Genomic DNA, 25,422 nt, shown 5'->3' with positions numbered 1-25,422 from the left:
TTTAAGAAAATGAATCACAAATCAAACGTGACCTTTGTCATTCTGACAACATGTAAGATCGACGATTAGTGTGAAATTAAACTTATACTCATTAGTAATTAACATAAACTTCTACTTTAAAATACAAGGATTTGATCTTCCATCATTTTTGTATTAGAACCATTGTCGACATGACAAATGAATAAAAAAGAGTTAGAATCGAAAGAGAGAGAAAAAAAGGGAAAAAAAAACTCTTTTAGTCCCCTAGTTTTGATCGTTAGGTGCATTTGGTCCATAAATTTTGAAAATAGACTATTTTAGTCCTAAATTTTAAAAAATAGGTTTATCAAGACCCTCAACACTAACCCTCGGTTAAATATAAACAAAGATCTAACTTGACTTAAAAATTGTAAACATGATTGTTCATTTGAATTTAAAATTTGTCGAAATAGATTTTTGTCCAAATGTGAACAATTTTTAAGTCCAACCAGACTTTCATTTGTACTTCATTATCAATATTTTGAGATCTAATAAACTTATTATTCAAAACTTAAGAACTGAAATGATGGAATTTCAGATGCAAAACACATCTAGTGATAAGAACTGGTGGAGTAAAAGGATATTTAAAGAAAAAAAGAAAAAAAGAAACAAAAAAGGAAAACAGGTGTGGAAATATGTGGAGGGAGAAATTGTGTCGTAGGTGAGAGATTTGTGAGAGTGATAGACAAAGGTTGAAATGCATCCTTTGTCTCTCTCCTCGTTTATTTAACATCATCACTTTCCTGGTGGTTCCTATTTTTTCTCTACATTCAACCCTTCCCTTCTCCATCTCCATCTCCATCTCCTTCTCCTTCTTATTCACCCACATGTTTGTATTCCCTCTTCTCTAATCCATTCTAATTCTATTATCCATTGTTCTTTTTTCAATTCCAATCCCCATTTGCATGCAAACCCAGATCCCATCTCCACTTTTTTACACAATTTCCCTTTTCCATTCTCCTTTTCCCCCATCAAAAAGGTGAAATACACAGTTTTTTCCCTTTTCTTCAAAAACCCAATTTCCCGATTCCCCAATTTCGAACAGGATCTGATGATTATGATGATGGGTATGTGGGATTGAAACCCGCTGTGTTGAAATTCGGTGGGAGTGTCCCGAAACGGGAGGGGCAGTTAAAGGGTTTTCTGACGGATCGCTATACAGAAAGCGGTGGGCGTCGGGGTTTGAATCGGGCGGTTGGCCTGGAGTGCATTCTTAGCATTGTTAGGGCACTTCGGATGGGGTCCTGCTTGTCTGCGGAGAGCAGGAGCCCCATTCCTGGTTCCCCAACTTCTCCGGCTAAGCATCATCGGAGTAAGAACAGTTCCAAGAGGCGAAATTGTTCGAGAAATTCCTCATTTGGGGATCTCTCACTTCATCGGATCCCTGGTAGGCTCTTCACTAATGGCTTCACTGATATGGCGTCTCTGTTCACGCAGCAGGGCAAGAAAGGAACCAATCAGGATGCCATGATTGTTTGGGAGGTTTGTTCTTCGTTCTCAAAACTCATTTATTTTTCCTAACACCTCTGATCTTAGATCCAAATCCTACAGATGTTGGAATATGAATATATGTTCATGAGTTTGATTGAATTGCTTGCTTTCTTGGTTCCTACTTTGAGTCTGTATTATTATAGTCATCTGATCCAACATAGATTGCATCACTTGGGTTGCTTCTTCTTTACTCAACTTTTGTGTTTTTTTTTTCTTTTTTCTTTTTTCTTTTTTTAATTTTTAATTTTTTTTTTGTTTCCTCTATTATGTGGTTGAAAAGTTAAAGAAAACTTTAGTTTCTTTCCTTTTTAAATTTCCAACCTCTACTAAGCCTGAGAGGCCACAAAAGTTTTTGAGCTATTAAGTTTTCAGAAAGGATTTGAATCAGGGATCTTGGTGGGTATCTTTGTTACCTCCTGGGAAGTGGGCACCCTCTGGGGTCTGTCTGTTGTGCTTTTGTTAACTCTCTTCTTTTCTTCATGGCTTCTTTGGGTGGGGTCAACATTTAGGTTATTTTCTTAATCTTTTTGTCCATTTTTCATATAATAATGATACTACATGGCATGATCCATTACTTTCTGAAACTCCTAGCATCTCAACATGCATCTGATTGACTCTGATTCAACTATGGTTTCAGAATTTTGGCTCTAGGACCGACACGATCTTCTGTGGGGTTTTTGATGGCCATGGTCCCTATGGTCATATGGTTGCCAAGAAAGTGAGGGATTCTCTTCCTCTGAGATTGAGTGCACATTGGGAGGTTAACTTGACCACTGATGATGTTCATAGAGAGATCAGTCTTAATAATACAGGAAGTATGAACTCGGATGAAGCTACCTCGTTTTTATCTGCTGATGAAGAGTTTAGGGCCTCCATTGATGTTGATGGAACAGAAAAGCAACCTGAAATTTTCCATACTTTGAAGGAGTCTTTTCTTAAGGCTTTTAGAGTTATGGATTGGGAACTCAGGATGCACCAAACTATAGATAGCTTCTGTAGTGGTACTACAGCAGTGACTATTGTTAAACAGGTGCTGTTTCATATTAAAAAGGAAATGATTCCTATTTAATTTCAAATAAGATTTGCTATGTGTGCTCTTTCTTTGCTCATAAAATAGTTCCTTTTTCTTTCAGGGTCAGGATCTTGTGATTGGAAATGTTGGGGACTCCCGAGCTGTTTTGGGTATGAGAGATAAAGGTGACTCTCTTGTTCCCATTCAATTGACTGTGGATCTGAAGCCAAATCTTCCAGGTTTTTTTCTCTATCATTTCAACCTACTCTATTCAGAATTTTGTTTTGTTATAGAGGCTCTACATTGTTCTTAAAACATTGTTGACACGGCTGAAAATGAATGGAACCTGTAGGAAAAAAAATCTTCATATAATAATCAGATTTTATTTGAAACTTACTCTTCTATTTCTTTCTCTGATGGTTTTTTCAAATCACTTCCCATGCTTTCCAATTTTTTTAAAAACAAAATTGAAAAACATAGAAAACACTTTTTTGATGCTTTTAAAAATTGAGCATGTTGGATTGGTAAGTCTTGAACTTTCTTGGAAAAAAGTGGTTTACTTTTCTATATTCTTTTTTAATGTTCCAAGTTTTCTCGAGTCTAATTGTCTAAATACCTGCAATCATACCTTATAAAGAAGTTTTGGACAATGGATTATATATCTTGAGTCGTAGATTCATAAATGAGCCATCTCAGCTAGAATTGTTTAAGCCCAGTAGCTCGGACTGTATTCTTTTTATCTTATAAGCCAAAATGTCAAGTTTTTTCTTGAGAGATCCAAATGCATATTTAGTTTGAAATTTATTTGACTGTAGTCAACTCCTTTCCCCCCCATCTCTGTCATTTTGCTGACGGATTTCTTACGTATTCTTTTCCCCCAACAGCTGAAGCAGAGAGAATTCGCAAGTGTAGAGGTCGTGTCTTTGCTCTCCAAGACGAACCTGATGTAGCTCGAGTTTGGCTTCCAAACAGCAACTCTCCTGGACTTGCCATGGCACGGGCATTTGGAGATTTCTGCCTAAAAGACTTTGGTCTTATCTCTGTACCTGAAATATCATATAGACGGCTCACTGAAAAAGATGAATTCATTGTTCTGGCTACAGATGGAGTATGATCGCAATTTCTTGCACCATTTGCTTTAAAAAGGTGGATCCTCCTGTTTTTCTCATATTCGGAGCTCGGCTTGTGTTTCGTTTTGCAGATATGGGATGTGCTGTCAAACAAAGAGGTTGTAGATATTGTTGCATCAGCTCCAAAACGTACTACAGCAGCTCGCACTCTGGTAGAAACTGCAGTTAAAGCATGGAAACATAAATACCCAACTTCCAAGATTGATGACTGTGCTGTTGTTTGCCTCTTCCTTGACTCAAACTCTGGCAATCTTTCTTCGTCTGCTTCCAATACCAAACCAGAAGAGCAACAAAGTTCAGCAGATCATTTCAGCACTCCAGTCGAGAACGAAGATTTGTCTTGCCCAAATGGTCTGAATCGTTCAGGAACTGTCCGAACCAGCAAGGAAATTTTGCAGGATGGAAGCGAAGAAGATGAAACGAAGGAGGAAGAACATTCAGAAACGGGAATAGAATGGTCTGCCCTGGAAGGAGTGTCGCGCGTAAACACTTTGGTAACCCTGCCAAGATTCAATCCTGGAAAAGAAGATAGGAAAGGCCGGAAGTAAATGAGAAGTACAAAAAGTTAATCAGTGCCTTTTTGTTTGGGTAAAATGTTACTAATCTTTCCTTTTGCTTGCTCGTGTTATTCTTTCTGTAGGAGAAGAAAAAGTTATAAAAATTGAACTTGAAAGAGAGATCGACCCAGCCTTATTAGTGCGTCTGGGGAATTGTTGACACTCTCATATTGATAGAAATTGAGTTTTGTAGAATCTTGATGGGGACCGACATGGCGTCCTTTATTGTTATGATAAATTTTTGTTGTATGAATGGTTTGTTATTGATAACGTTCATAATAAATTTTGTGATTGTAAAGCCCTTCTACTTCTAGACTTGCACATGTTTTGAGTCTGGTTTGATGTGGACTGCAGATTGTATGAATTTTGTTCCACCTGGTAAAAGGGGAAAGCTGATTTGTTTTGTATGGTGTTGCCCTTTTTGGACCTAAAAAAGTAGAGGTAGAGGGTGGGTGAATTCTTGTTTGACAAATTTGTTAGGTCCTTTTCTCATCCACATTCACATTTCTTTTGAAGATGTGTAATTGTCGATTCCCACTCTTTTTCTGAGGGAGGGGGATGCCAACGCCTCCCTCCTACTTTTCATACAATTGGAATTCAATGACAATATTATTCGCTTTTTTTGTAATCATTGACTTCGTTTGAGGTTCTATATATTATTAAGGCTTTCTTCTTTTCTTTTATTTTTGACAATTTTGATTTTTGTATGAAAACTGTTCTGTGATTATGTAGTCTATATAGTGTTTGTATTCTGCTTCTAAATTCTGAATTTTAAAGTCTCAAATTATATTAAACAAAAATAAAAGTAAAATTATTTTGATGTATTATAAAATTATATAATGTTACAAAATAACAATCATACAAATATTTTAACTTAAAACATGTTCACATATAAGTTAATAATTGTTTAGTGGATGACTATGACTAGTTAACTGTGTAAATTAGAATCTATTTATTGAATCTCCTACCAAACATATATATGTGAAAATATGAAATAGTACTGGTTTTAATTGAATACATTATTCATTATTTTGAAGTATGTGTTCTACTTAATATTGATACCAATTGTGATAAGAAAATGAAAAAAAAAAGAACTTAATTATTAGATTTAAAAAATAAATAACGAAACACGAAATGATTATCAGTTAAGGCTTCAATTTTCAAATTTTGAATTAGTTTTTGAAAACATGGGCAAAAAATCAAAGCAATGTATTTAGATGTGTTTGTAGTCTTAATTTTCAAAAACAAAAAACTAAATAATAAGTAAAGGGATCTTCACTTTTTGTTTCCTTAAATTGTATGCTTTCACATTTTTCTAAGTTTATCTAATATAATTATTAAGGATTTTTGGTAATCTATGTTTTCTTTTTTTCTTTTTCTAGTTTTTGGAATCGGACTTTGTAATTTTAGAAGGTGGATAACAAATTTTGACACTAACGGGTATAATTAGTTTTTTAAATATCAAATAGTTATCGAATCAAATCCCCAATATCATTTTTATATTAATTAAAATGCATTTGTAAATAATGATTCAACATAATTTGTGATTAAGTAATGATTATTTGTAACAAGTAGGAAAAATAATAGGCTATTTCTAACTATAGTTATGATAGTGTAGATTTGTCCAAAAACTACCCCCAATGCATTGATACACCCTAAAACTCCCAATTGTAAACATTGTGCACTCAAAATCATATAAACTTTATAAATGGATCCTCACACTTAGTCAGTCGTACCCTCACTTTGAATGTAAAAAGAGAACACAACCATCAAGTTCATTGTATTGTCAAAATTGGGCCATCTAGTTTAGATGTGTTAGAAATATTGTAGATCACCACATAAGAGAACAAAAGACAACAGCAGGAAGCAAACAACGAAAATGACACTTTTTTGTGTTTAATATGTTCTGGGGAGAGAGATTGATAGGACGAATAATAAGATAAAAAGAAATTAACATAATGAAATATAAGATAAAAAGATAAAAATATATATTTGATCTAGAGCTTAGGCTGCGATGCCAAAATAATATACAAAAAAGAATTTATTTCTCGATGCACAAAACAACGTTGAGAGAGAGATGGTTGGAAGAAAGCTTATCTCTCCACGCTGATCGTTGTCCGTTGGAGTAAGGAACAACCCCTAACGTCAAACAACAACGTCGAGGATTAGTTCGACTAAATCGTTTTGAAGGAATATCTCTTAGTGTCATTCTTAACTGAGCCGAAAGATACACTTAAAATCTCCCACCAGATCTGAAACATCTTTTTTCTTCACCCCAATTGTCACACTTTTTCTCTCACCGCCTTCCTCCCCTCTCAGCTTAATCAATCCACTAGAAGAAATCTGGTCTTTAATGCCGGGAAGAAAAATGAAAAATGGGCTTTAATGTCGTTTTTCAAAAGGCAGATGTTTAATGTCGGTTTTAAACCGACATTAAAAATAGAGCTTTAATGTCGGTTTAAAGCCGACATTAAACACCCTACTTTTTTAGAACTGACATTAAAGCCCATTTTTATTTTATTTTCATTTTTTAATTTTGTAAAAATTCAACTTTCTCTCTCTTATTTTACTCTTTTCTCAAACCCTCCCACACACGATTTTTCATCTTTCTCAAATTTCTTTCACCCTTCTCAATCTCATCACTTTCTTCCCTCTCTTCTTCGACAGCTGCCGCCACCACCACCAGCATACATCAGTTTCTTCCATTATTGTCGTCGTCTGTGTTCTGTCGTTGTGCTCGCCGTCGCCACCACTGTGCCCAGCCGTTGCATTTGCAAAATATTTATCCTTTGCTCATCTCGAGCGTTTAACATTTTGGAAATCTTAGCGAACAAACATAGACAGTCAAGCCTCTTTTTCGAAGATCAACTCCCATCTCCATCTTCATCACCGACTTTTGAGAAGGATATCCAACAACAACAGCCACTACAATCGCCTCCTCCTCCTCCTCCGTTGCTGCTATACTCCACCAACACCGAGAAAGTTGTTTGCTACTATTTGTATTTCGATTCTCAAACCTTTTCCCTCTAATCGCTTCTTCCGATTTTTCAATAATCACAGGATCATCGAAAAAGCACAACCATGGAAGCTGATGGGATGAAGTTTCAACACTTGCAAGCCTTCACAATAAGCTTCTTCTTCTCGCTCTTCATAAACTTGCTGACAAATTTCAAGGATTCAAATACTCCGTTGCTGATACCTGCACTCTACTTCAAAACAGAATAAACTATCTTTCCAAATATGGTAAATTTACCAATTCTCCTTTTCTCTTACTCTTATTTTATATATTATCCTTCTATCTTTGTTTATTTGAGTAAGAAACAGTAAATAAAGTTTTTTTTTTTAAGAAAGACATGTAGGAAAGCTAAAATTCTTTTGTTATAAAATAACTTAAGGGTTTTTTTTTTCCAAAAATATAATAAATCGGTAAAATATTTATGTTGTATAACATTGTATAGAACAATTATACAAACGGAAAAAATGCTCATAGGCCCACAAGAGAAAATATCAAAGATCGTGTACTACAGTTTAGACGAATAATTTACTATTGTTTAGCTCATGATATATGATTGTGTACTTATATTTTAACGATGGAAAAAACACTTCAAATTTAAAAGATCGTCTTGACCATACAAAATGATCATGTCGATCATGGCAAACGATCATGTTGATCATGAAAAACAATCGTGTTGATTATGGTAAGCGAACGTGTAGTCCAATGTAAATGATCATTAAAAAAAACTTCATATCTAACAATCATGTTGACCATGCTAGCGATCGTGTTAACTATGATGAGCAATCTTTTAGATCATGTCAACATGATCGTTTAGATCATTTTAAACGATCGAAAAGAGGCTTCAAATTTGAACGATCCTGTTGACCATGCTAAACGATTGTGTTAACTATGGTAAACGATCATTTAGCAACACGGTCGTTTAGATCATTTTAAATAATGGAAAAAAGGCTTTAAATTTAAACGATTGTGTTGACCATGGTAAACAATCGTGTTGACAAAGGTAAACGATCGTGTTGACGATGGTAAATGTCTACATTAGGGATGTAGGTCCAACCCGAATAACCAGACAACCTAGGCAACCCAACCCATATAAGTTGGGTTAGTTTAAAAAAAGATTTAGAGAAAAGACCTAATTTATCTACGAAATTTCGAAAATATCTTAAATTTTTAATCTTTTACATAAATAGGAATTCACTAATTTTAAGACCATTTTATCGTTATGATTAACATTTAATATATGCCAATTCTGAATTTAAGATTTAATTATTTCCTTAATTACATTATTGTTATCATAATTGTATATATTATAATTTCCTTAATTGTATTTTTAATTAATATGCAATAATTAAATAAATCAAAAAATGTTTCCTTGTATAAATGCAATTTATTTATAATCAAATAGTATATGTTTTAATATGGAAATATTATTTAAAAATATATTTCTTAATTTAATTATTCACATTTTTTCGTACGTCGTCTTCTGCTCACGTTTACAAAACCATCCGACATCCAATTTCATTATTTCGTTTGTTCGTCTGCACATTATCTCAACATTATCACCAATTCCGTCCACCAGAAATCAATTGAATTTCTTCACTAAATCCATTCGCCTGCACATTATCTCAATTTTTTTCGTCATTTTCGTTCGCCTCATACATCTAGTTAGTTGTCTTCCTCAATTCGTTATATTTTTCTATACTCCATTAAATCATAGTATTCCTAAAATGTTTAATGTTTTATTCCCAAAGATTTATTTTAGATATATACCACTTCATATATATAACAATTCATTTATAACATCGTAGATTTCCTAGAACGTTTTAAATTTTGATTTCGTAATATTGCATTTAGATATATACCACTTTATATATACAATTTATATAAATATATGTTGACATATAGTTTCCAAAAAATATAATATATCGGTTCTATTATTTAGTGTATATATACCCTTCATATATACAATAATACATATAAATTGACTTACATTTGTCGAAAAATAGGATATATTAAATTGATTTATGGATAGTATATATGAAGTAATACATTGTATATTTTATGAATGAAAAGGTTGTGTTTTAAATTTGTTAAATTGGTTTATGTATTTTATTTCAAATATTCATATTATATATAAAAAAAGAATAAGTTATATTTGAAACAATAGTGATTATGTATGAAAAGTAATATATTAAATATAATAAATTAAGGAACTTTGATTAGTACATTGAAAATTTATGGAAAAATATGAAAATAAAATAATTGAACTAAAAACTAGAATATGAATATTTCAAATAAAATTCTGAAACAACATACTCAAAGTCTAATAATAAGAGGAAAAAATAATTCAATAAGGAAAACTTGTATCTCTTTCCGTTATGGTCAACATATCCGCAACGACCACATTTAATGTATCTCTTGAATTCCATTTTAGAAGGAATTCTAATCTTTTTTGATCGACCAACTGAACGTTTTACATTCGGTGGGAGGACGACAACTTCAATTTTTCTGTATTATTGAATATATGCAGTATGTTATTATTGATTCAAACTTATTACTGTAACATATGAATAGTATGTTATTATTGATTCAAACTTATTACTGATAACATACTAATCTAATCTCTTTTCTTTGTCTATTTATGCTAGAAACAGACTATTACGCCTTTCCCCGCTGGTCACTTCATGCGACTAGAAAGAGGCGTGCCACCTAGACACTCAACGCGTATCTCTTCACAAGATAATGAATCAAACACCTAGTAAGCGAAGCTTCTCTTGTCAATCTCCAATGTAGAGCTCCACTTTGAGCTCAGGAGATCTTTACAACTATATGCAGCGGAAAACACTTAAACAACCAACTTAGCTTAATCGCCTAGCCTTCAACGCTTAAACTCTTTAGCAACTAAGCGATAATCATAACAGAGATACATAACCCAATACAGCGGAAAGAAAATAAAAAACAAAACTCTGCTTTTATTACTTGATCCAATACTTACAAATACATTTCTTCTCTTGCAAGACACAAATAAATAAATAAAACCTAAGCTCTAAGTTCCCCGCCTTCCTTCATCCACTAGATTGCTCCTCTTCGCGTAAAGGTGTTCAAGAGTATAAGAATCTCTTTCTTATCCTTCTCCTTGATCGCCTAGCAACCCATCTCAAAGACAAGACTCATCCCACACACAAAACTATGATGCAGCCCTCCCTACACGTAATAACTTTGAACAATCCGATGACGATAACTTGATCAACTTTCCCGCATCACAATCCATCTTACTTTTCCTTCCTTGGCCTCAACGCCTCAACAACTGGAGAAGGAAAACTTAAGCGTGTAAGTCAAATACTTAGGGAGTCAAGATTTTGGAAAACTTTTTCATTTTCATTTTCATTTTCATTTTCATTTTCAGATCAAGCACAAATTCATTTTCATTTCTCAAATGTGTCTTCAAACGTCTCATTTCATAAATCACAGAAATCTCACATTAGCATGTATCTCAGGATTGAGCTATTGTGATGTTCACTCCATCCACAACATCTAGGAAGTTTTCTGATTCATTTCTTGTTGCATCGATCGTCCACGCGACGTCATTCACATTATATGCACACCACATAATCACTGCTTATTTGATAGGAATAAGACTAATGATTTGCATGGATTTATCACAATCAACACATAGAAAGCAATGGTTTAAGAAGGGGACTCATGTAAACGTCTGATCCTTTTCTTCCCTGAATGCCTTTCCTCGCCTTGTACTTTCTCGGTATAACTCAACTCTTTGCACTCTTGGCAAAACCTCCAAATAACAACACTTCACTTAGAGCTTCTACCCTTATTTTATACTAATCCTTTGGATCGGTTATTTTCTTTCCCTGTCAGTTCTAAATTACCACTTTACATGTGTCGTCTTATCGTCTTGTTGCACCATCACTACTACAAAAACTGACTCTCTTGACCGTTTTAAACGGTCAAGAATGATTATTCTTGACGGTTTTAAAATCGTCGTTGAATCCAGTGTCAAGAACGACAATTTTTATGACACTTGTAAAAAACGTCAAGAATTATGAACGTTGACAGTTTATAACCGTCAAGCATTCAATTTTTCATGACAGTTTAGAACCGTCAAGAATGTGAGTAAGAATGATAAAAACTTTCAACAATACGAATATTCATGACATTTTAAAACCGTCAAGAGTGCATTTTCATGACATTTATTAACCGTCAAGAAAGTGATTGTTTATGACATTTTATACCCGTCAAGAGTATTCTTTTTTCGTGACATTTAGGAATTGTCAAGAGTATGCTTTTTAATGACATTTTGGAACCGTCAAGAATTTCATTGTTTATAACATTTGCGAACCGTCAAGAAATTTATTGTTCATGACATTTCAGAACCGTCAAGCAATTTACTATTTTTTTATTGTAATTTATTTATATTATTGTTCCTGTATTATGCTCCCATTGGTCTAAGAATTCAACTACATATAAACCACAAATATCAAATGGCAACTCAACATCATCAATTCATATCATTTCCAAAACTTTGCATCATATTCATATATCATTTACAAAACCAATATATATATACACAATTTCAGCTGATTTCCAAGATTGAACTTGTAACGCCCCAAAATCTGAGGAATTTAATTTTTATTATCTTAAGTGTAAATTTGGAATTTTGGGTGTTATTTAAATGTGGAAGTACTTTACCTTATGGAGAATTGACCCTATTGGATAATTGAAAAATATCTAATTGTTTTAATGTTTGGAATTGATGATTGTTTTGGTTGGCCTTAGATTTTTATGTGTTGGGAACTTAATTAATGGAGTTTAAGGACAAAATAATTATGTTATGAAGGTAATATAATTATTTAATATTTTTGAAAGGGTAAAGGTGTTGTGATTTGGAGAGAGGGAGAGTATTTGAATTTAAAGGAAAGATTTGATGGGTTTAAATGAAGAAAGAGAATGGGTGGTTTTTATTTGGAGTAAATTAGGGAAAAAGATAAAAGAAGATAATAATTATTATATTATTATTTTTTATTATTAAAAAGGACATTGAAAAGCGTGAAACACTATTCATCATCTTCCCCAATTAATAATTAATGCATGGCAATTGGGATAAATATTGAACATGTTATAGCTCATGTTCATACACAAAATGGTTTGGTCGAATCATTTATCAAGTTTTTACAATTAATTGCTAGACCATTACTTACGGGAGCGAAATTTCCATTATCTATATAAAGTGATGCTATTCTGCATGCAACATCACTTATATGCATAAAACGACATCTTATCATAAGTATTCCCCAGTATAATTAGCTTGTGGCTAGGAGCTAAATATTTTTCATTTGCGAATTTTTGGTTGTGCACTATATGTTCCAATTTTCTCACAATGGGACCTCATAGAAGGTTAGGAATATATGTCGGATTTGAATCCTCATCGATTATTAGATATCTTGAACCCCTGAAGGGGGATGTATTTACTGCGCAATTTGCTGATTGTCATTTTAATGAGACAACTTTTCCAACATTAGGAGGAGGAATTAAGAAGTTGGAAAATGAAATTGCCTAGAATGTATCGTTATTGTCTCAGTTAGATCCTCCTACAAAGCAATGTGAACTAGAAGTTAAAAAAATAATTCACAAATGTTAGATGCATTTACAAATACTAAGGAAGTGACCAAGTCATATAATCCAGCTGCAAATGCTCCATCTAGAATTGAAATCCCAACCCAGCAAGTTGATACAATTAATGAATCAGCGCTGTGCCAAAATTGTAGTAGACCGATAGGTTCAAAGCGTTGTCGTTGAGCATCCGTTCCAGTTCAACCCGAGCCGATAGCCACCTTTCTAGCCGTGCGTCGGGGAGCCGTTCGAGTCGTCGTTCTCCATCGTGCGTCGAGCGTCAGCCGCAAGCAACCCACGCTCGTGTCTTTCCCTCTGTAGTTCGCCCCGTTCCGCCATCGACCATCAGCCAGCGCCGTGTCGTCGAAAGACCGAGCCCCATCTCAGCCGTCGCTCGAACCCGAAACCGACACGTGCGCTGCATCGCTTCACCGCGTGAAGTTGACGTACCCACGTCCCAGCCCGCGCCCTTGCCCGCTCGACTTACGTCTAGTTGCGCTCGCACAACCCGCACATGCACCGTAGCTGAGCCACACTCACGCCGCGCCTGCCCGAGCCGTCTTGCACGCGCGCGAGCCGTCTGTCCGAGCCGCCTTCTGCTTCCTAGCTTAGCCGTCTAGCCGTTTTACATGTCTTTGAGCCGCCAACCTGCCTTCGGTCCTATTCACCTAGTTTGGTAAGTTTTGATTGGGTTTTAGAATACCCAACAAAGATTTGAATTTGTTGGATCTCAAGTAATTTAATTTTGGGATTAAATTGAATTATTTCACTTAAGGAACACCTTAGACCAAGTGATTCTGCAACATGGGGTTTCTTCAGTTAAGGGCTCAACCGTTGCGACCTTGACCTAGGGTAAGTTATTTCGACTAAATTTTTGGGTCTTTGATCGTTTGGGGATTAGTGATGAAAGTTGGCGTTTCGGTTAGAACTCGTTGAGCAAAAATTTAGTCGGTTAGAACTCGCGGCTTGGGAAGCATGACGTTTCGGTTAGAACTCGTTGAGCAAATCTCCAGGTAAGAGATTCTCCTACTAGTCCTTCTATTTATATCAAAGAGACCGCATGTTGAATTTACGGTTACGTATGAATGGTAGCTAAGTACCTAACTCAAGGTTGTTGAGAGAGAGAGATTGATATTGACATTGTGTCTGTTGATTTACTCTATGGTTGGCGTGGATAGTATGCCGATGCTACCGTCTTCGTTCTATCGACATAGTCGTACTTGATAATGACTGTTGTGTTATGTTAGGGTTGGCGCGCTATTGTCTGTTATATTATAGCATGAATTGACGTAATTGTGACATGTATGATAAGTTATGATGTGATTCATGAGATGTTGTGTACATGCGATATGTATGGTGTATGTTAGCTTCTTATTAGAGTCGTACCTACATGGGTGTTCTTCGAGATCACTACTATTATGACATAGACATGATGGAAAGACCCGATGGGGTCGCTCACACTTATGACTGCGTAGTCTGACGAGATTACCAGTCTGACATTGACATTGACATAGACATGACGTGAGTGATCCGACGGGACCGTTCATAGCCCGAGCGTCTTAGGTATTCCCTTGAGAATTACCAAAGACCAGCTTGTTCCTACGGGGGCACAGATTGCACGTGTTTGGGGACGTGCCAGTCCAAGGGTACCACTTTTCAGGACTCTAATAGGAAGTTAACAGGCATCTAGTGGGACTAGTAGTGGTTCCCTTACTGAGTATTTTTATGCTCACTCTTTCTGTTTCCATTTTTCAGGCAGAGGCAGAGGTAAGAACAAGGGCAAGCTGGCGAGTGACCAGAAGTGATCGTGGTGGGCCATAGGGACACGCTTGCTTCCGCTTATTTCAAAATTTGGATTTTAGTAGTGCATTTCAGTTCTTTCTCTATTAATTATTTTATTTCTTTAGAAGTAGATAGGGCCCGAGTTAGGACTTGTTTTATACTTATTTCACATTTTCTTTATTTACTTTTTTTTTCAAAATTTAAGGTTTTTGTCTTATTCTATTTTTAAGACTTTACAAACTTATATAATCTTTTAAATAGTAATGGCTTCGACTTAGTATAAGGAGTTGGGTCGTTACAGTTGGTATCAGAGTCTATTTTCTAGGTTCTGCAGACTGACTTATGATGTGAGTCTTTGTTTTGGTTTGTTTTACCCCTATGGCTCTACGGTCCTTCGTCACTCACCAGGTATGCTTTAAGACTTTCCTAAGTGTTATGGTTACAAACTTGCCTGAATAAAATGAGTGTAGTTAGCATAAGTGTTGTGGTTGTTTATTGAAAAGCTCTTCTGGTGAAACTTGAGGAAAAGATGCCGCTGCGTAAGGGTGCATGTCGAGGAGGTGGTTGGGGAGGCAGGGGGGCTGGTGGACGTACCCAGCCAGAGAAGCAACCTGCTGTACAGACAGCCGACCCTAACGCACCTGTCACCCAGACGGATCTCGCCGCGATGGAGCAGCGATATCATGACATGCTACAGGCTGCTTTAGCACCTTTTCTCGCTGCCCAGCAGACCCAGGCCGTCCCTGTTCAGGCCCAGACCGTTCCCCCTCCAGGCCCTGTGGGAGCTCAGTCCGAGCCAGTTCAACTATCGCCTGAGGCCAAGCACCTAAGAGACTTTAAGAAGTATAATCCTAAAACTTTTGATGGGTCCATGGACAACCCTACCAAGGCCCAAATGTGGTTGACGTCCATATAGACTATCTTTCGGTACATGAAATGCCCAGACGACCAGAAGGTGCAGTGTGCGGTTTTCTTCCTGTGGATAGAGGCACCGCTGGGTGGGAGACTGCTGACGGGATGCTGGGGGGCGACATCAGCAAAATAACTTGGGAGCAGTTCAAGGAGAGCTTCTATGCTAAGTTCTTCTCTGCCAACGTGAAGCACGCTAAGCAGCAAGAGTTCTTAAACTTGGAGCAAGGCGACATGACTGTGAAGCAGTACGACGCTGAGTTCGACATGCTATCCCGTTTTGCTACCGATGTGGTAAAGAATGAGGCCGCCAGGACTGAGAAGTTCGTTAGGGGTCTCAGACTAGACCTCCAGGGCATCATCCGAGCCCTCCGACCAGCCACTCATGCTGATGCATTACGCATAGCACTGAACTTGAGTCTGCACGAGAGAGCTGATCCGTCCATGGCTGAAGGCAGAGGGTCAGGCCTTGGTCAGAAGAGGAAGGTTGAATCGCAGCCTGCCTTGGAACCGCAGCGAGACCTGAGGTCAGGAGGTGTCTTCCAGCAGCACCGTCAGGAGCTGGCTGCTGCAGGAAGAACATTGAGAGAGCTACCTGCCTGTAGGAGGTGTGGAAGAGTTCATGAAGGTCGTTGCTTGGTAGGGAGCGGAGTGTGCTTCAAGTGCAAGCAACCAGGGCATAACGCCAACATTTGTCCTCAGAAACTCATTGAGACTACTCCGCACCAGCCTTCCGCTTCACAGCAGGGAAGAGTTTTTGCCACGACTCGTCAGGAGGCCGAGCGAGTTGGTACTGTAGTGACAGGTACGCTCCCAATCATGGGGTATTATGCACTTGTATTGTTTGACTCTGGGTCATCCCATTATTTTGTATCTTAAGTTTTTGTTCGACAAATGGGTTTAGAAGTTGAACCGTTGGGTAGTATATTGTCGGTTTCTACCCCATCGGGGGCGGTCATGTTGTCAAAAGAAAAGGTAAAGGCATGTCAGGTAGAGGTAGCGAACCATATGTTAGACGTGACCCTACTAGTGTTAGACATGCAGGATTTCGATGTAATACTAGGCATGGATTGGCTGTCTGCTAACCATGCAAGCATAGACTGTTTCCGTAAGGAAGTCGTCTTTAACCCTCCCTCTGGGACTAGCTTTAAATTTAAGGGGGCAGGAATCGTATGTATACCCAAGGTCATCTCGGCCATGAAGGCTAGTAAACTACTCAGCCAGGGTACCTGGAGCATCTTGGCAAGCATAGTAGATACTAGAGAACCAGAAGTTTCTCTGTCCTTCGAACCAGTGGTAAGGGAGTACCCTGATGTTTTTCCCGACGAGCTTCTAGGACTTCCACCCCCTAGGGAGATAGACTTCGCCATTGAGTTAGAGCCAGACACTGCTCCTATATCGAGGGCCCTTTACAGAATGGCTCTAGCTGAGCTAAAGGAGCTGAAGGTGCAGTTGTAGGAGTTATTGGACAAGGGTTTTATTCGACCCAGCGTGTCACCTTGGAGAGCACCAGTGTTGTTTGTGAAGAAGAAGGATGGGTCGATGCGCCTTTGCATTGACTACAGAGAGCTGAACAAGGTGACAGTTAAGAATCGTTATCCCTTGCCCAGGATTGATGATTTGTTCGATCAGGTTAAAGGAGCCACCGTCTTTTCTAAGATCGACCTGCGATCAGGCTACCACCAATTGAGGATCAGAGATAGTGATATTCCTAAGACCGCCTTCCGTTCAAGGTACGGACATTACGAGTTCATTGTGATGTCTTTTGGGTTGACTAATGCTCTAACGGTATTCATGGACTTGATGAACAGGGTGTTTAAGGATTTCTTGGACACGTTTGTCATAGTTTTCATTGATGACATTTTGATTTACTCCATGGCTGAGGCTGAGCATGAGGAGCATTTGCACCAGGTTTTGGAGACTCTTCGAGCTAATAAGCTATACGCCAAGTTCTCCAAGTGTGAGTTCTGGCTGAAGAAGGTGACTTTTCTCGACCACGTGGTTTCCAGTGAGGGAGTTTCTGTGGACCTAACAAAGATCGAAGCAGTTACCAGTTGGACTTGATCGTCTAAGTCAGCTAGATCCGTAGCTTTCTGGGTCTACCAGGTTATTATAGGAGGTTCGGGGAAGACTTTTCTCGTATAGTTAGTCCCTTGACTCAGTTGACCAGGAAGGGGACTCCATTCGTTTGGAACCCAGCTTGTGAGTCTAGTTTCAAGGAGCTCAAGCAAAAGCTTGTGTCTGCTCCAGTCCTGACAGTACCAGATGGGTCTGGAAGTTTCGTGATCTAAAGTGATGCCTCAAAGAAAGGATTGGGCTGTGTTCTGATGCAGCAAGGTAAGGTAGTTGCTTATGCCTCTCGTCAGTTGAAGAGTCATGAGCAGAACTACCCTACCCATGACCTAAAGTTGACAGCAGTGGTTTTTGCACTGAAGATATGGAGGCACTACCTGTACGGTGAGAAGATACAGATTTTTACTGACCATAAGAGCCTGAAGTACTTCTTCACCCAGAAGGAGTTGAACATGAGGCAGAGGAGGTGGCTTGAGTTAGTGAAAGACTATGACTGCGAGATTTTGTATCACCCAGGTAAGGCAAACGTAGTAGCTGACGTGTTGAGTAGGAAGGTTGCACATTCCGCAGCGCTTATCACCAAGCAAGCTCCCTTACTAAGAGATCTCGAGAGAGTTGAGATTACAGTCTTAGTAGAAAAAGTGACCTCACGGTTGGCCCAGTTGACAGTGCAGCCGACCTTGAGACAGAGGATTATTGTTGCTCAGCTAAATGATCTTTATTTGGTTGAGAAACGTCTATTAGTAGAGGCAGGGCAAAGTGAGGATTTCTCCATATCCTCTGATGACGGACTTACTTTCGATGGACGTTTGTGCTTGCCAGAAGACAGTGCAGTCAAGGAAGAGCTTTTGAAGGAGGCTCACAGTTCTCCATTTGCTATGCACCCTGAAAGTACGAAGATGTACCAAGACTTGAGGTGTGTCTTTTGATGGAGGAACATGAAGAGAGAAGTGTCAGACTTTGTCAGTAGATGCTTGGTGTGCCAGCAGGTGAAGGCACCTAGACAAAGGCCAGCAGGGCTATTGCAACCCTTGAGTGTGCCAGGATGGAAATGGGAGAGCGTGTCGATGGACTTCATTACAGGACTGCCCAAGACCCTAAAGGGCTATACAGTCATTTGTTGTCGACAGACACATGAAGTCAGCCCACTTTGTTCCAGGGAAATCCACTTATACTACCAGTAAGTGGGGGCAGTTATATATGACGGAGATAGTGAGACTGCATGGAGTACCCGTATCCATCGTTTCAGACAGAGATGCTCGTTTCACATCAAAGTTCTGGAAAGGACTTCAACTAGCCTTGGACACGAGGCTAGACTTCAGTACAGCTTTTCATCCTCAAACTGACGGTCAAACAGAGAGGTTGAACCAGGTTTTGGAAGATATGCTGCGAGCCTATGTTGTCAGCACAGAGTAGACAGAAGAGTTATGCTGACGTACGGCGTAAGGATCTCGAGTTCGATGTGGGAGACATGGTATTTCTGAAGGTAGCACTTGTGAAGGGTGTTCTGAGGTTCGAGAAGAAGGGGAAGCTAAGTCCGCGCTTTGTAGAGCCATTTGAGATACTGGAGCGAATTGGCCCTGTAGCTTATCGCTTGGCGTTGCCCCCATCTCTTTCTGCAGTGCATGACGTATTCCATGTCTCCATGCTGAGGAAGTATGTCGCAGATCCGACAAATGTGGTGGACTTCAAGCCATTGCAAATTTATGAAGACTTGAGCTACGAGGAGCAACCGGTTGAGATCTTGGCAAGAGAGGTCAAGATGCTACGTAATCGAGGAATCTCACTGGTCAAAGTTCTTTGGCGAAACCACGGAGTTGAAGAGGCCACATGAGAGAGAGAAGAGGACATGAGAGCCCAGTACCCTAACCTGTTTGAGGATTAGAACTTTCGAGGACGAAAGTTTTTCAAAGGTGGAAAGATTGTAACGCCCCAAAATCTGAGAAATTTAATTTTTATTATCTTAAGTGTAAATTTGGAATTTTGGGTGTTATTTAAATGTGGAAGTACTTTACCTTATGGAGAATTGACCCTATTGGATAATTGAAAAATATCTAATTGTTTTAATGTTTGGAATTGATGATTTTTTTTGTTAGCCTTAGATTTTTATGTGTTGGGAACTTAATAAATGGAGTTTAAGGACAAAATAATTATGTTATGAAGGTAATATAATTATTTAATATTTTTGAAAGGGTAAAGGTGATGTGATTTGGAGAGAGGGAGAGTATTTGAATTTAAAGGAAAGATTTGATGGGTTTAAATGAAGAAAGAGAATGGGTGGTTTTTATTTGGAGTAAATTAGGGAAAAAGATAAAAGAAGATAATAATTATTATATTATTATTTTTTTATTAAAAAGGGCATTGGAAAGCGTGAAACACTATTCATCACCTTCCCCAATTAAACCGTAATCCCAAATTCCTCAAACCCTGGCCGCCGTCGCCCTCCTCCAACCGTTGTCGTCGAGCGTCCGTCGCAGTTCAACCCAAGCTGATAGCCACCCTTCCAACGTGCGTCAGGGAGTCGTCTGAGCCATCATTCTCTGTTGTGCGTCGAGCGTCAGTCGCAAGCAATCTGCACTCGCGTCTTTCCCTTCGTAGTTCGCCCCGTTCTGTCGTCGACCATCGGCCAGCGCCGCGTCGTCGAAAGATCGAGCCCCGTCTCAGCCTTCGCTCGAACCCGAAACTGACCCGCGCGCTGCGTCGCTTCACCGCGTGAAGTCAGCTGACCCGCGTCCTTGCTCACACCCTTGCTCGCTCGACATGCATCGATCTGCGCTCTCACAACCCGCGCCGCGCCCGTGGTTGTGCCGTACGAGCCGCACTCACGCCGCGCCTGCCCGAGCTACCTTGCACGCACGCGAACCGTCTGTCTGAGCCACCTTCTGCTTCCTAGCTGAGCTGCCTAGCCATTTTACCTGTCTTTGAGCCGCCAGCCTGCCTTCGGTCCTATTTACCTAGTTTGGTAAGTTTTAATTGGGTTTTAGAATGCCCAACTAAGATTTGAATTTGTTTGATCTTAAGTAATTTAATTTTGGGATTAAATTGAATTATTTCTCTTAAGGAACACCTTAGACCAAGTGATTCTGCAGCGTGGGGTTTCTTCAGTTAAGGGCTCAAGCGTTGCGACCTCGACCTAGGGTAAGTTATTTCGACTGAATTTTTGGGTCTTTGGTCGTTTGGGGATTAGTGATGAAAGTTGGCTTTCTAAACATTTAGGACCTCGCGGCTTGGGAAGCGTGATGTTTCGATTAGAACTCGTTTAGCAAATCTCCAGGTAAGAGATTCTCCTACTAGTCCTTCTATTTATATCAAAGAGACCGCATGTTGAATTTACGGTTACGTATGAATGGTAGCTAAGTACCTAACTCAAGGTTGTTGAGAGAGAGAGATTGATATTGACATTGTGCCTGTTGATTTACTCTATGGTTGGCGTGGATAGTATGCCGATGCTACCATCTTCGTTCTATCGACATAGTCGTACTTGATAATGACTGTTGTGATATGTTAGGGTTGGCGCGCTATTGTCTGTTATATTATAGCATGAATTGACGTAATTGTGACATGTATGATAAGTTATGATGTGATTAATGAGATGTTGTGTACATGCGATATGTATGGTGTATGTTAGCTTCTTATTAGAGTCGTACCCACATGGGTGTTCTTCGAGATCACTACTATTATGACATAGACATGATGGAAAGACCCGACGGGGTCGCTCACACTTATGACTGCGTAGTCTGACGAGATTACCAGTCTGACATTGACATTGACATAGACATGACGTGAGTGATCCGACGGGACCGTTCATAGCCCGAGTGTCTTAGGTATTCCCTTGAGAATTACCAAAGACCAGCTTGTTCCTACGGGGGCACAGATTGCACGTGTTTGGGGACGTGCCAGTCCAGGGGTACCACTTTTCAGGACTCTAATATGAAGTTAACAGGCATCTAGTGGGACTAGTAGTGGTTCCCTTACTGAGTATTTTTATGCTCACTCTTTTCGTTTCCATTTTTCAGGCAGAGGCAGAGGTAAGAACAAGGGCAAGCTGGCGAGTGACCAGAAGTGATCGTGGTGGGCCATAAGGACACGCTTGCTTCCGCTTATGTCAAAATTTGGATTTTAGTATTGCATTTCAGTTCTTTCTCTATTAGTTATTTTATTTCTTTAAAAGTAGATAGGGCCCGAATTAGGACTTGTTTTATACTTATTTCACATTTTCTTTGTTTACTTTTTTTTTTTTGAAAATTTGAGGTTTTTGTCTTCTTCTATTTTTAAGACTTTACAAACTTATATACTCTTTTAAATAGTAATGGCTTCGACTTAGTATAAGGAGTTGAGTCGTTACAGAACTAAACATTATCTAATTAACTAACCTAGCCCAAAAATATATCATCCCCAATACATAAAGTTTCATAATGGCAACCCCCTACATATGAACAGTTCACTTATCAACAATTCACCTAAACCTTAAACCTCAACAAAGTCTCAAAAGTATATCAATCAACCCCCCTCCCCCTCCCCCTCCTTATGAACATTTCAATATTCAATTACAATTGCTTTCAACTCTGTAGATGTGTCACACATCAAGACAAAAAAACCATGCAGTATGTCATGCAATACAAAGCTGTCTCCACAAAAAGCTCCCTATGAATATAAAACTACAAACGTCTGTACTTGGAGAGTTTAACCATTGTGCTGACAAGCGTTAGAGTGTTTGTTGTGATTCTTGAAATAAACTACCTGATTAAAATCCCTATTAAACTTTTTATTATGTTTTCTTTTAATAGTTCAAAGAATTTTTGGAAATTTATAAAACAGATTAGAGTAAATTTTGTTATATGGTTAAAAGTAACAGATGACTTTGACTTTTGAGAGTATTGCTTTTGAGTGAAATAACTTCTTGTAAATACATGAAAGAATATCTAAATACACATTTTGAAATTACTTTTCTTTTGTAAAAAATTTAAAAGCATCAAGGATAAATAGCTTTAAAAGCATTCTCCACTCTCCTAAAAGTAAATGTCAAATCTAATCTAATTGTTTTTTTTTTTTAAGTATTGATTATTAAATTGAAAATACTTTTTAGCTAGGTAGCCCGATAGTTTTTTATTATATTGGCTAAAAGCACTTTAAAAGTTTTAACCATAAAGGTAATGTCAAGCACACCTACAAACATACAGTTAGATTAAACACTTAATTTATGAAAAGTGATTCACTTAAAACTACTATTCTAAAAAACTATACCAATGTCATCACGTTTGAATATTTGACTCACAGATTGTGCTAGTGCTACTATGGTAAAAAAGAGCATATACTCTGATAGTGATTTCCTTATCCTAAGTTATCAAGTGATATACAAAAAGTTAAACCCCAAATCATAAACTATAAAAACTGTTTAAAATACACTTCAAAAGTTGAAGTTTACACCAATAAGAACACATGCGCTAATTTAATTTTTTTATGACCCCAAGTGCCTAGGCCAGCTTATGTGTACCTTAACTAATCTCAGAAGACAATCACTTTGACTCTACAACATTTGGATGTTAAAGAATAGCTAGATAGCCAACATGGATTCATCTCATCCCTTTAAATTTTCACCCATACCCATTCCTAATTACACATACCTCTTTGGCAGAACAAAGTGTTTCAATTTTGTTTCTTACTTCTCTTTTTTGTTTTGGGTTACCATTTTGTTTATTACTTCCTCTTTTTTGTTTTGGAGAAATTTTTTTTATAAACTCATGAGACAAAATAGTGGCTAGCAATATAAATAAAAACTTGCTTCAGAACGTGAGATACCATAAGTAACTCAGGTTCTCCACCCCACACGAAAGGTTGCTGAATTCTCATCACATACACATCAAAATCTCCTTCAATATACCTAGGCATTTTCAATCATCACAATCACAACCACTCATTTTTTAATCCAACCAAATATATTAAATCCGTATAATGTGCATCAGAAAAACTTACTGTTTCCTTCCGCCTCTTTAAAAGCTCATCCACGACCTGTAGTTTTGAATATTATGCATATTATTCAACATAGAAACTAAAATACTAACCAACAAATGGATGATTATGCATGAATTCTAGTCTTGCCTTAGCCCTTAATTCATCAGCGAGCTCTCTTTGACGATCATCATCAGGAGCTTCTTCCCCACTTCTCAAACAAGCTCCATGAGCGATTGCCCTAAACAGGCACCGACCATCTGCTAGCACACCTGTATCAGTTCATTTCAATCTATCTCACATCAAAGCAATTAAGAAAAATAACATAGAACAGAGATAAATGGTAAACCCTTATTTAAATAGATCTTATGGGATTGATATTTTTGACAGGTTCTTTAACGAAATTCTCAACAAATCAAGATAAATTGCAACGCAAATTTTCCACAATATCTGTCACCCTGTAATCAGTAGAGCTCTCATCGTTTTGATTAAATTCAGAGTCGCTCGATTCACACACTTCCTTCTTCTGATCTAAGGATACAACCTCATGACTTGCATCCACCCAATCAAGAGGTGCAATACAGGCACAGACGCCAAACAGCAGCCAAGCCGAATCGGGATGGTAGAGCCAGTGAGCCGGGCGAGCGTCCCAGGCGACGTTCCAAGATCCCTCTCCTTTGCGCTCATGGTAGTGAATCATCGGACGGCGGTTAAGATTCGGTGGAGGGGTTCTTTGACAGAGGCATTTTTGGACGTTCTTTGGTGCAAGGGTCGTGGGTCGACGGCGTTCTTCGAGTTCTTCAGCGGAGGGCTCGTGGTTCTTTGAGTTCTTCGGTGTTATTCGGTAGAGGAGTCGTGAGTTGACATTCAGTGGAGGGTTCTTCGGTGGAGGGGTTTTTGCCAGTTCGGCAAAGGGTGGGGTGTGGGGTTTAGGTTGGAAGAAAGGAAAAATTTGGGGTTTAATTTTTTTAAAAAACTGAAGTTAGTTTTTTTATTTAAAAAGTTAAAAGAAATTAGTTTTTTAAAACAAATTATGTTTTATTCGTTTTCAATTAATTTAGTAATTCTTGACGTTTCCGAAACGTCAAGGAAAATTCTCTTACTTGACATTTTAAAAATATCAAGAAATTTTAAAATTTCTCAGTCTCCACCTTTTCATTAAAATTCTTGACGTTTTAAAGCGTCAAGAATTTAATCGATATTTCTTGACGTTTATAAAATGTCAAGAATGTAATCGATATTTCTTGATGTTTTTAAAACATCAAGTATAATTACATATTATTTGACATTTGAAAAACGTCAAGAATGTCGATTTTATAATAAATCTTGACGTTTTAAAAACCTCAAGAATTTAGAAGATAATCCTTAACAGTTTATAACAGTAAAAAAAACGTCCATATTGCTTAACAGTTTAAAACCGTCAAGAATTCTGAAAATTGCCTCCCCTCCACCTTTTCATCAAAATTCATGACGGTTTTCCTATTAAACAACCCCTTTCTTGACGATTTTACCAAAAACCATCAAGAAAAGAAAAAACAAACCGACAAGAAAGTGTCTTTTTCTAATAGTGCATGCAACCAAATCCAAACTTGACACATAAGCTTGATGGTCAACTCCAAATTAGACATTCCTTCAAGACACAAACCTTATATCCTCTCGAGAAGCCAAACTCTTCCTCCCTTATTCCTTCTCGAGAAGCCAAATTATTTTTTCTACCTTTTCCATCCTCGTCTTCCTTTTCTCATGACATATCACAACTACCCACTTTCTTTTTGACTTCGCTTTCCATTACTTTATTGGAATGCCTAACTTTCCTTGTGATAGAACTCTTTTGCCGCAACACTCTTCCTTCATTGCCTT

At 38.0% G+C, this 25,422-nt stretch overlaps 2 protein-coding genes across 2 annotated transcripts; one reads left to right on the top strand and one right to left on the bottom strand.

The window, feature by feature from the left end:
* Positions 1 to 682: 682 nt before the first annotated feature.
* LOC103485801 (probable protein phosphatase 2C 33) lies at positions 683 to 4,509 on the top strand. Its single transcript, XM_008443500.3, has 5 exons — positions 683 to 1,500; positions 2,147 to 2,539; positions 2,643 to 2,760; positions 3,406 to 3,629; positions 3,723 to 4,509. Exons 1-5 carry the CDS (start codon positions 1,255 to 1,257, stop codon positions 4,197 to 4,199), a joined length of 1,458 nt encoding a protein of 485 aa, XP_008441722.2. The 5' UTR covers positions 683 to 1,254; the 3' UTR covers positions 4,200 to 4,509.
* Positions 4,510 to 23,352: 18,843 nt separating this feature from the next.
* On the bottom strand, positions 23,353 to 24,262 carry LOC127149547 (OVARIAN TUMOR DOMAIN-containing deubiquitinating enzyme 4-like). The gene is made up of 4 exons (XM_051085329.1): positions 23,995 to 24,262; positions 23,713 to 23,834; positions 23,525 to 23,622; positions 23,353 to 23,494 (listed from the first exon to the last, which is right to left on the bottom strand). The coding sequence occupies exons 1-4, from the start codon at positions 24,260 to 24,262 to the stop codon at positions 23,353 to 23,355; spliced, it is 630 nt and encodes a 209-aa protein (XP_050941286.1).
* Between the last annotated feature and the right edge of the window lie 1,160 nt (positions 24,263 to 25,422).

The sequence above is a fragment of the Cucumis melo genome, chromosome 5, assembly GCF_025177605.1.
Source record: "Cucumis melo cultivar AY chromosome 5, USDA_Cmelo_AY_1.0, whole genome shotgun sequence".
Lineage (NCBI taxonomy): Eukaryota > Viridiplantae > Streptophyta > Magnoliopsida > Cucurbitales > Cucurbitaceae > Cucumis > Cucumis melo.
Note: the sequence above shows the minus strand (reverse complement) of the source record. Positions and strands in the feature narration are given on the sequence as shown.

What these genes read in the sequence shown, in the direction of transcription:
- LOC103485801 (XM_008443500.3), top strand. Translation starts at nt 1,255, where the DNA reads ATGGGGTCCTGCTTGTCTGCGGAGAGCAGGAGCCCCATTCCTGGTTCC. An exon ending in ATGCCATGATTGTTTGGGAG is followed by an intron (nt 1,501 to 2,146) that starts GTTTGTTCTTCG and finishes CTATGGTTTCAG; the next exon opens with AATTTTGGCTCTAGGACCGA. An exon ending in CAGTGACTATTGTTAAACAG is followed by an intron (nt 2,540 to 2,642) that starts GTGCTGTTTCAT and finishes TTTTTCTTTCAG; the next exon opens with GGTCAGGATCTTGTGATTGG.
- LOC127149547 (XM_051085329.1), bottom strand. Translation starts at nt 24,262, where the DNA reads ATGATTCACTACCATGAGCGCAAAGGAGAGGGATCTTGGAACGTCGCC. An exon ending in AGATATTGTGGAAAATTTGC is followed by an intron (nt 23,835 to 23,994) that starts GTTGCAATTTAT and finishes GAACTGATACAG; the next exon opens with GTGTGCTAGCAGATGGTCGG. An exon ending in CTGATGAATTAAGGGCTAAG is followed by an intron (nt 23,623 to 23,712) that starts GCAAGACTAGAA and finishes TCAAAACTACAG; the next exon opens with GTCGTGGATGAGCTTTTAAA.